At 33.6% G+C, this 12500-nt stretch overlaps 1 protein-coding gene across 6 annotated transcripts in view; it reads right to left on the reverse strand.

Moving 5' to 3' along the window:
• Positions 1–12500, reverse strand: part of LOC106871929 (regulating synaptic membrane exocytosis protein 2) — a 309716-nt gene that overhangs the window by 53053 nt on the left and 244163 nt on the right. For all 6 annotated transcript variants that reach the window (XM_089355577.1, XM_089355576.1, XM_089355579.1 and 3 more), the window contains 4 exons: positions 8296–8354; positions 6275–6366; positions 5697–5881; positions 3793–3886 (listed from right to left, as the gene is read on the reverse strand). In XM_089355577.1, coding sequence (XP_089211703.1) covers positions 3793–3886; positions 5697–5881; positions 6275–6366; positions 8296–8354 — 430 coding nt within the window. The remainder of the gene's footprint in view (positions 1–3792; positions 3887–5696; positions 5882–6274; positions 6367–8295; positions 8355–12500) is intronic.

The following is a 12500-nucleotide window of genomic DNA, read 5'->3' on the forward strand; positions in this document are numbered from 1 at the left end:
AGATCCTGGAAGGAATTGTGCCAAATTTTGGCATTGAAAGCTACACCAATGCCAGAACGGGACGACACTGCATAGTGCCAAAGATCCCAGCAATGCCATCGCGCTTCAGGACCAGTTACTGCAACAGCTTGGGATTCAGGGACCCACAGCTTTTTAATATTCTCCCAAAGAGCCTGAGGAATCTGCACAAAGTAGATGTAGGAGTTTTTAAATCAAAGCTGGACCTCTTCCTATGGAGAGTCCCAGATGAACCTACCTCGCGGCAGGAGGTGCAAATGAGGGTTGCTAAATCAAACTCCATTCTTCACCAAGTGCCACATATTGTAAGAGGCTCCCTGTAATAACAGTGTAGCAACATGGTGGTGCATCAACATGGCCGCAGCTCTAAGCTGAAACTTTAAAAAAATATATATATATATATTTATATATAGTTTTAGGGAAAATAACTAAGTTTCAAGAACTCATCGATGAAAATCCACTATCACATATATATATTTTATCTATAAAGCTCAATTTAATTTTATTTTTTTATAAATTGATTTTAATTGAGTTCTTACCTGTAATTTTAGATTTTGTCCCTGATATTATTATATATATTTATATATATATTTATATATATACATATTTATATATATATGTATATATATATATATATGGATATATATATATATGGATATATATATATATGGATATATATATATATGGATATATATATATATGGATATATATATATATGGATATATATATATATGGATATATATATATATATATATATATATATATATATATATGGATATATATATATATGGATATATATATATATGGATATATATATATATGGATATATATATATATGGATATATATATATATGGATATATATATATATATATATATATATATATATATATATATATATATATATATATATATATATATATATATATATATATATATATATATATATATATATATATATATCCTGATTGCTAGAAATTCTTAGTAGGTCGGTATCTATACGTTCTGAATGTGAACGTTTACATTTTTTTTTTACTAGGATAAATGTCTGTCCGTCCTATCAGTTCTTCTTAGTCTAATGTTATATTAATGCACGAGTTACAACATCAAAAACTCAACTTTGACTATTATCCCTGATCATATCAGTCAACTAAATAATTTCTTTTGATATTCCATATCACTTAAATGTTACTCTTCTTTGTTGATGCTTCATTGTAGATGAAACCGTTTTCTTAAAATACATACACACACACATACATGTATGCGTATATATGTGTCTGTGTGAATCTGTGCGGATGTATCTGTGTGTATGAATGTATGTATATATATATGTATTTATATATGTATGGATGTAAGTATAAACGTGTATGTACATATATATGAAGTTATATAAATTTATGTATATATACACAGACTCACATATATATACATACATATATATATATATATATATATATATATATATATATATATATATATATATATATATATATATATATATGTTGAAGAGTGGGTGGCAAAATATTAATGACTGTTAGCTATGTGTACCTAGGACGAGGCAGAGAATGCCCGTTGGCGAGTGAGTTTCTCTCCACTGGAGACAGAAAATAAATCAGACCTTTAGCAGGAGAAAATAGAGATACTTATATTTGAAAGAGAATGTGAGAGCGAGAGATAGAGAGAGAGAGAGGGAGTAAAAGAGAATGAAAAATAATGTTTAGTAGTGACTAGGAAACAACGTTTTAGAGAATTAGATTAGTTATTATGCAAAATTGAGGGAGACGGTTCATCTAAGTGATTAACGTTATTTTGAAACGAAATTTTTTAACACAACAGATATCGATCAATTGATCTATCGTTTGATCTATGAAAGACAGAGAGATAGATAAGTAGACAGATAGGTAGATAAATAGATAGACAGACAGATAAGTAGATAGATAGATAGATAGATAGGTAGGTAGGTAGGTAGGTAGGTAGGTAGATAGATGGATAGATGGATCGAGCGATCGATCGATACTAAATTCATGTGAAGAAAAATGTATGGAGAACAATTTTGGGCTTAACTTTATTTACCCTCGTGAGAATTTTCAATCTAACTCTCTTAAGGAAATGTCACCAACAATGACTTTGTGCTTATAAAGGGCAAAGCTAAAGTTATTCAATAAAGACTAATTTTCCTTTAGAAAATTACAAATCTGAAAAACAAGACATTTTCCATTCACTGATAATTTTAATTATATGTTCAATCCCTGATAAATTGCTAATACTGATGTAATAACAACAAAAATATAAAAATAGATGAAAAGTGCAATAAAAACGATAAACGAAATTCGTACATTACTCTGACGATAAGGGTTAAAAGCGATTAAAAATGTCCTTAGCTTTTCTTTTCCATCAATTCATTAGTTTATCTATCGAATGAAACAGAATTTTCTTATTCATTCAACGCGTTACACTTATATTTTAAGTACGATATTGCAATGACTTAAAACGATTCAGATTCAGAAATGATGTATTTACTAATTTCGAAACTAAAAATGTAATAGCAGAAAAAAAGAAAAATAATATGACAAAAGCTAGAAAAATGTTTACTTCCTGCGGATAAAGGATTGAAAACAACCTTCATTTTTCTTTCCGTGCTGGTTATACATTATTACCTTATCTACACAGCAGAAATTACAACAATCTGTTAAGAAATATCAGTTAAATTGCCCTTAAATCACATGCTACTATCATAAAATTAACAATAACGTAGCCGTGGCTGTGTGGTAAGAAGCTTGCTCCCCAACCAAATGGTTTCGAATTCAGTCCCAAAGCGTGGTACCTTGGGCAAGTGTTTTTTTACTATAGCCTCATGCCGACCAAAGCCTTGTGAGTGGATATAGTAGAGAGAAACTGAATGAAACCCGTCGTATATATATATATATATATATTCTCTTATTCCTTTCTGTTGAAGAGCGTAGGCTCGAAACGTAAAATACTTTTTCATTCTCCCCGAGCGTCAAACTAATACACAGGCTTGTTATTCATACACCTGTCTTCGTCTTTTGTTTTTCTATGTTTCAACTATGTGTGTGTGTATCTTTGTGTGAGTGTATTCGTGTATGTGTTTGTACCCCACCATCGCTTAGCAATCGGTGTTAGTGCGTTCATGTTCTCGTAACTTAGCGCTTCGGCAAAAAAGAACCGGTAGAATAAGTACTGGGTTTAAAAAGATATGTTTAGCGGTATTTCGTTCTGAGTTCAAATTCTGCCGAGGTGATTTTGCCTTTCATCCTTTCGAGGTCGATAAATTAAGTACTAGTTACGTACTGGGGTCAATGTAATCGACTTACTCCCCTTGTCTGTCCTTGTTTGTCCCCTCTATGTTTAGCTCCATGTGGGCAGTAAAGAAATAAGAAACGTTAGCACACCAGGTGAAATGCTTAGCGGTATTTCGTCTGCCACTGCGTTCTGAGTTCAAATTCCGCCGAGGTCGACTTTGCCTTTCATCCTTTCGGGGTCGATAATTTAAGTACCAGTTACGCACTGGGGTCGATATAATCGACTTAATCCGTTTGTCTGTCCTTGTTTGTCCCCTCTGTGTGTAGCCCCTTGTGGGCAGTAAAGAAATAGGTATTTCGTCTATTTTCACGTTCTGAGTTCAAATTCCACCGAGGTCGACTTTGCCTGTCATCTTTTCGGGGTCGATAAATTAAGTACTGGAGTTGTTCTAATCGACTGGCCCCTCCCCCAAAGTTTCGGGCCTTGTGCCTAGAGTAGAAAAGAATACTTACCCGCGAAGGAGGGATTTCAACGAACGTAAAAGTTTCGTTCCACTCTGGTGACGAGCATTCCAAAATTGTTGTGGTTTCGAAAACTTGTGATTCACTATAAAAGAAGAAAAATGATTAACACTTTGATGATGATGTTTATTTAACGCTTAAATAAGATTTTTCAAAAATCTAGAGAAGTAATGCGACGCTTTTTAATTTAATCATATTTACATTGTAAATAAACACATGTCTACAATTTGGTAAATACATCTGATAAGCAATAGAATAATTTAGAAAATAATAGAAGACCACTACACTTTGCTCTTTTTTAGATTTAATTGTTTCAGCCATTAGACTGTGACCAAGCTGGGGCATCACCTTCAACAATTTTAATCAAGCGAATCAACCCCAGTATGTAAGTCTGGAAGTTATTCTAGAGGTTTCCTTTGGTAAACCGCATAATTACGGAAGCGTAAACGCGCCAGCACAGTTTGTCAAGCGGAGGTTGGGACAAAGGCAGAAACAAGCACACACACACTGAAGCTTAGTACGACTTGAAATAGTTTCAATGAGGAATCAAAACTAAGAATTGCTTTCTCTGACCACTAGGAAATGAACTTCTTCTATACGGTATTCTTCTCGTTTAGTTATCATGGATTATCTTTCTGTTTACTGGAGACAGAGCTGTGCAGACTTGGTGATGTTGAGGTTGTTATCTTGCCCCATTAGCATTAAAGAAGTAACTGAATTTCGTTGCAGCAGAGAAATTTGATTTGCTTCAATTTAACCGACTATTTAGCAGTGATTTCTTATCCTCAGGCGAAAAGGGCATACTTTTACAAAAGACGATATATAACAATGCGTGGAATTCTTTTTCTTTTTCAAGATGATTATTGTCTAACACGGAGGGTTTCCAGCCCGAGGTGCCTGAAACCCCTGCAGGTGTAAAATAGTGTCTCCTGCGGTAAGCGGGAAAGTGTATATTTTATTAAAACATGTTTCCAGAATAGAATTATTAACCCTTGAAAATATATTTATCTATTAGTCACACCAAGAATTTTATTAGTCTACATGTATAGTTTTAACTCTTCACTCTCTCAGACCTAGGCCTTTGTGTCAAACTTTACCTTCCACCTGGGTTCCTGAGCAAAAAAAAATAATAATAAATAGAATAGAATAATAGATTGTTGTTCTTGTTGGCACTCCGTCGCTTACGACGTCGAGAGTTCCAGTTGATCCGATCAACGGAACAGCCTGCTCGTGAAATTAACTTGCAAGTAGCTGAGCACTCCACAGACACGTGTACCCTTAACGTAGTTCTCGGGGATATTCAGCGTGACACAGTGTGACAAGGCTGGCCCTTTGAAATACGGGTACAACAGAAACAGGAAGAAAGAGTGAGAGAAAGTTGTGGTGAAAGAGTACAACAGGGTTCGCCACCATCCCCTGCCGGAGCCTCGTGGAGCATTAGGTGTTTTCGCTCAATGAACACTCACAACGCCCGGTCTGAGAATCGAAACCGCGATCCTATGACCGCGAGTCCGCTGCCCTAACCACTGGGCCATTGCGCCTCCACATAAATAGATTAGTCATTATAAAATTAGCTGTTCCTTCTTTTAATATTAAGTTAATTTTTTTGTAGAGGATTCTAAAATTAATCCAAATCTTCCTCGAAGTGTGGGTCATAGAAATAGTTGGCAACCACTGGACAAACATGAAATAAAATTATTAGAATTGGAATATAAACCGCTTCACTTTGACTCTATTTTGACTAACCTAACATTGCAACACTCACTACTTACCTATGTCACTGTTGAGATATTTTCTGCAACAAATAATCGATTTCTTTAGACATTTGTTTACGTTTAACTAAATAAGAGAAAACACAAAACAATAGTTTTGTCTTAACAGAAAAAAATAATTACTTTCTTTTGGGTAGCAAATGTAGCATAGCAACAGGGTTAGGTATTTTTCTTTCGGGTTTCTCTGGAGGAACTAAATTTGTCACTTTTATTAAAGTCACAAATAATTTCATTTGTTCTGGTTTGTAGTTAAGTTTCATTTGTAGACGCCCCGTGATCAAGCGTGTAGTATCCTTCTTTATCTCCAACTGAAAAGGAAATAAATTGTTTCAAATGGATGAATTTTTCATTCAACGTCCCTTTGGAATACACACAAAAATACAAAGTTATTTTTAGTAAATTTCGTTTCATTCAGAATCTTCTTACGAAAAGTGTCTTTACATCTATTGGAGATATAAGACTGGAAATTACTGAAATCTATGATTGATGGATTAGTTTATTCCTTATAGATTAGCTGATAATTAAATATAAAAATTAAGAATAACAGTTGATACAATATATTTAACAATTTTAAAGTCGATGATTCAGCCTAGACTGGCATATGAATAAAGGAAACAATATATCAAATTTGATTGGTGTAAAGTCACTATAACCATTAAATTAGCAGTAAGTCTAAATTCTATTCTTGATGTAAAACTTACCGGGGTTTTCGGAAGTATTCTCTTTTTCCGCCGTACTCCAAAACTTTCGAATTCCTTGTTTGTTGACTGCGTCAACTCCATATCCGTTGTGTCTAGAATATTTAAATATTTGGTTAGGTTTTAAATACGTTTTATCATTTATAGCAACTTTTATTGATTTTTACCAAGAAAAGCCTTCGAAATATTTAAACATCCACTCTACTATTTGAAGATAAAAATAGCCAAAGTAATTTTTTCAATGTGTATCTGCTTCTGTAAACGTTTATTTGGTATGTTTGTTGTTTTAAAATAGCCATTTTTGTGGCATTACGGTGTGATTTAGCTCAATTGCAGTCAAAATAATAATAGCACTATTTGCTATCATTCCTATTTTTCCGAAATACAAATATAGTCTTAAAAAATGTGATATTTAACTAAAAAGTTCAAAGATGTACGATTAGAAACGATTTTCTGCCTTATTTTTTCAAACAATATGGCTGCCTTCAGAATTTCTCAAATTTAATTCCAAATGCCTCATGGTATGAGTATGTTCTGCAGGTTAGATGTGATATTGTTAACACAATGTAGTGAGTTAGTAGAAAGTGACATTTCACGTGTAGTAAGAGAAAAAGACATAAGTGCTATTGAAAATTGTTATTAAGAAGAAAAGGGAGCATACTCCATTGATTAAACTGACAATAAGTTGATGTGTAATATGTTATCGCTTGCTCTACTAGAATTCTGCTAGGAATATTTACGAGAAATTGCATTACTTAACTCCGGCCTGAAGTAAATTACTTAATCCAGATTAGTTGGTAGGATGTTTTTGGAAAACGACAGTCATCATTTGTATCCTTCTGTCATTGACACAACGTTCTGTCCGCAGCTAAGATATTTTATCTTAACAAGTGATCCAATTAGTCCACTAAACCGAAAATACGCGCCCTAAGAATAATAAGTAGATGCTCACAACAGTGGGAGCAATAAGAAAATGATAGGTGGGCAAAGCTGATTAGTCTCAATTCAAATCTTCATGTGACGCTGTAAAAGTCACACCAGCACTCAGTCGTGACCAAAGTAATCCAGCCGTTGTTGAAAGCATTATTTCAATTTAGACTCTAGAAATGATTATATGTGTGATATCGAATGTACCAGAGCCCATTCAAAGATAAACACATGAATCGCAGGCAACCATACTGGTTGCCAATGGACAAACCATTGTGACAAACCTTACTGTTGTCTGAGCGGTTTGATGCACATGAGTCATGAAAAAGTAATCTAGTTCTTTATTAATTAGACTGTTTGATATTTTTTCTGTCTCATGCAGACACATTGCAATATTATGAACAGACAAATAAAAATATTGTAGCAATACGTATTCTGTACTTTATATCATATTATATATATTATAATTATATTTATTTTAACACGTTAATGCACACTCAAAGTTGGAAACACTTTTACTCCGAAAACAGTCTCCTTATAGACAATATATGTAAAAACACACAACTAGGCGATGAATGAGGTCATAGGAATATATAACGTGTTTCTGCGTCGTTACTCTTCGTTAGCTATAGACACCGGATCAGTCGTTCGCACACAATTACTGCGCTTATATTTATATAGCATACAATAAATGTTTTGATGTGTGCAAAGCTTTTTCAAATTGTAATCAATTCAAGGCACATTAAGTAGCGATGATTAAAGTATAGATATGTAGAGGTATATTTAATACGTACGTGTACATGTGGTATTTTATATAAATATTTATAAATATTGTTTGTTTGTTTTGTTTACCTAAAATCAAACTTCCATTTAAAAATATTTATCACCTATAATTCTCAGAAAGCTCTCTACGGATAATGTTAAAATATTTTGAATAATACAAACATTTCAGTACATAAAACATAAAAGGTATTAGCAGTCTAATATCGTGAATGTAACTTTAATAATTTCATACAAATAAAATCTTCTGAGATCATTCATATATACTGTAAAATTCAGGTGCGCATTAATCGAATGTATTTAAAATCAGATATTACCTGCTCTTTGGAATTTTTCCCGTCTTGATGCCGCAGTCGGAGCAACGGTTTCCTCTTCACTGGAATGAAAGGAAATTTGAGTTTCAGAACATCAAAGGACTAATGGGTGACTGCTTAATGTTTACATTAGACAGAGAGATGATTGGTTACCAAAACCAATTCAGTGGACATCTGCCGGTATCGGATTGCATCGATATCGAATTTGTGCGTTTGATGTTTTGTAGTCATTTCAAAACAGAACTTGATTTAAACAACAGATGTTTCTTAAGGCAATGTTATTACTCTAATCATTGTACAAACATTTTTTCCCTCAATTTTTTAACTGCATTTTTAGTGTCTGTGTTACCGAAGACAGACAGACAGACAAATACATTAATAAATAGATAAATAGGCAGATATACAGACAGCTAGACAGATTAACTGATGTACAGACAGCTAGACAGACAGACAGACAGACAGACAGATAGAATCAATTTCCAAAGCCCTTCCAGATATTAAAATCAGTTGACCGATTCGTATTTATATACAAAGGTAGTTTGGAAAGGGTTACAGTGGAAGTAGGCATGGTTATTTCATTAAGAAGTTTGCATTGAATTCGGTCTTACACTGCGGTCAAGTGTCTTCCACCATACCAAAGTTTCGAGTAATTATTCATTTCCTTTCAGACATGGCTACCGTGCGACAAAGACGTTCGCTTCACAACTACATGACATTGGATTCAATATTACTCTTCAGCACTTCAGGTGAGTACTTTCTACCGTCATCTAGGATCGGCCAAAAGCTTTTGGGTAAAATTTGGTTGAGGAAAACTGTGTTGAGGATCCGATACTCTGTTTAACACCCTTACCTGTCTCTTGGGTACCTTCAGTCGTGTCCTTCAGTCGTGCAAGAATTCCGTGAATGTTTCTAGTCTGTGAATAACTTTCTACCTACCACTCTTTCTATCACCATTCGCAGCAGCCATGATTAGAAACATGGCTCCTGCCTTTACCCTCTCTAAAGTAATAAAAAAAATCTTAATGAAAAAGAAAGAACAGTACGAACTCCAATGTAGTATATAAAATGTGGTAATAAATCTTATTATTTTAATATATTTCATTTTTATTCAAATATTTAACGAAATAAATATAATAATGATTCTTGTTTTTCCTCTGCCATTCTTACACGTTCGTTGTAGGTCTTCCTCACGGGCGTTTACCATTTATCATTCCTTTAGTAATGGTCTTTACGTATCTTATTTTATTACTATGCGACCGAAGAAATTTAGATTCCTTTTTTTTATATTTTAATAGTTGAGATTAATGATGATCTATTTGTATTTGCTAGTTATAGCACTTTTTCATTGGTTTTATGTCTTGTTCAAAATATTCTTAGTGTTCTTCTAACTGTCCACATTTCAAAAGCTTCCAGTTTATCAGAAGTGATAACCAGTAAAAAAACAGGAAAAATAACAAGTGTGTGTGTATGTGCGTGTGCGCGCGAGAGAGAGAGTAAAAGGATGTGGATGAGTGTATGTTTGAGTACGCGTGCGTGTGAAAACTCTACGTCTGCGTATTTTTCAACCTTCAGATTAAATTCTTGGCAAATTAAATTTCTCACTTATCATGTTCGTCAGTTATCTGACTTCGTGTGTGAGTATATATATATATATATATATATATATATATATATATATATATATATATATATATATATATAGATAGATAGATATGCAGGGCAGGGAAATCATCAATTAGTAATAAAATTAATAATTAACAATTCTGCCGGGTAGCTCAGTATGAAAAAAACCTTTTTCGGTAAAAATTTATAATCATAAATGTATAGGGATTGACAGTAACCTGCTTCTCCAACATACTGAGAATTCAGAAATAGCAGTCAAAGAACTACTGATTTCAAAACTACAAATTATTACTCCAGATTGATAGCGATATTTTTGATACACACAGAACAAAAAACAATAGAGAAGAGTAAAAAAACACTTGCCTTTAGTTAATTTAGTACAATTGTTTCACAGTTAAGAGTACATAATACTCTATTCTGATCTTCAGCTAAATATTCTAATAAATTTGTTAATGTCTAAATAACTCACGTTAATTTTGACCATGTGAACATCAATACCACGTGAGGAAGACGTTAAGAAATTTATCGGCCAGTAAATTCAAAATCTCTCGCCCTAATGAATTTCAATTCAGTGTGTATCAGAAATAGTCCCGTTTAGGAAAGAGACTCGTACGAATTCCTGCGGTATAACCATCCATCATGGAGTTATTATTAACAAATTTATTAGAATATTTAGCTGAAGATCAGAATAGAGTACTCTTAACTGTGAAACAATTGTACTAAATTAACTAAAGGCAAGTGTTTTTTTACTCTTCTCTATTGTTTTTTGTTCTGTGTATCAAAAATATCGCTATCAATCTGGAGTAATAATTTGTAGTTTTGAAATCAGTAGTTCTTTGACTGCTATTTCTGAATTCTCAGTATGTTGGAGAAGCAGGTTACTGTCAATCCCTATACATTTATGATTATATATATATATATATATAGAAATAAAAGTAAAAACTTTGGCCTGACGGCCCTTAACGTTGGTCTTCTTTGATTGTTTGCTCTATACGTCCATTCTGTCGTCGTTTGTTCGTTCGAAGCCCTAACTCTCCACAAATTTTATATTTTTTAAATTTATGAATGGTGGTGTTTTTTTTTTTTTTTTTGAAAGTTTCCTACCTTGTTGTTGAAAGCTCGAAATAGGGAGTAATTAACAGTGGACAACTGAGGAAGGGCTGGACTTCTTCTGGTATTTTGTCCCATACTTTATGTGTTTTAGTATGTTTCATTCGTTGGCGATGTCCTGTTTTTATTGTATATTTTAGGGTATTTTGTCCTGTACTTATCTCTCGTGTGTCTACGTATTTTTCACTCGTTGGTGATGTCCTTTACTTGATGTATTTTATATTTAATTACATATATATATATATATATATATATATATATATATATATATATATATATATACATACATACACACACATATACACACATATATTGTTGTTGTTTGTTCCTTCTCGAACCATGCCTGACTCATAAGGGTCGGTTTCCCGGTTTCATTGGCGTATAGCTTCCCCACTTGGAGGGGGCACCGGTCTGTCGCGATACACGTATATATATATATATACACGATGTGATTCATTCAGTTTCCCTGTACAAAATCCAGTCGCAAGACTTTGGTTGGCCCGAGACTAAATTAGAAAACACTTGCCCAAGGTGCTACGCAGTGGGACTGAACCCGGGGCCATGTGGTTGGGAAGCAAGCTTCTTTCCACACACCCACAACCTTATGTGTGTGTGTGTGTGTGTGTGTGAGTGTGTGTTTGAGAGAGAGAGAGAGAGAGAGAGAGAGAGAGAGAGACAGACAGACAGACAGACAGACAGACAGAGGGATTGTCAGATAACTAATGAACGAGATACGTGATAAATCTGATTAGCCGGAATTAAATGTAGAGGCATGAAATTCGAAAACTTAGGGTTCTTTACATATGTATCTATCAATTAATTTCTTTTTGTATCGACCATCTTGAGACTGTTGCTGTGCTTATATAATTCATTAATAAAATTTAAACCTTTATTCAATTTAAATTTGAAAAGCCATATCGTTATATTCTAAATTGCAGCTAAATTTTGTTTTTTACTAAATCCCTTGGAATTCGTGATTATTTTCAGAATTATTTCAAACCGATAGGCATTAGAATTATGGCCACAAAAAGGATTAATCAAACCACCATTTGGTAGCAATTTAGAATTAGTTGTATTTAATTCATGCTTGTAACAACAACCTTAACGTACTGTCTAGTTGTGTTCCCTATCAATTAAACTATTCACACACTCAGTATGGCGGCAACATATATTTCATCAGAAACATTTCTTTTTTTCTAACGAAATGGTAAATTCGTCAGATTCATTTCTTCTCACAGTTTATGGACTTACACACACTAACGGACTTCTGAGTTAAAGGAAAGAACGGAACGAAAAATGTTTGTCAATATAAGCGCAGCAGGCTTGAATGTTTCACATGACAGTGCGCTTTGTAACCGTGTGGTTTAGGGTTCAGTCCTACTGTACGAAACCTTGAGTGACGTTTACTAAAGCGTTTTAAGCAAATTTGCTCGAGGGAAACTGTGAAGAAGCCCGTCGTATATATCCGTGTGTGC

The sequence above is a fragment of the Octopus bimaculoides genome, chromosome 7 (genome assembly GCF_046866305.1).
Source record: "Octopus bimaculoides isolate indiv1 chromosome 7, ASM4686630v1, whole genome shotgun sequence".
NCBI classification, from domain to species: Eukaryota; Metazoa; Mollusca; class Cephalopoda; order Octopoda; family Octopodidae; genus Octopus; species Octopus bimaculoides.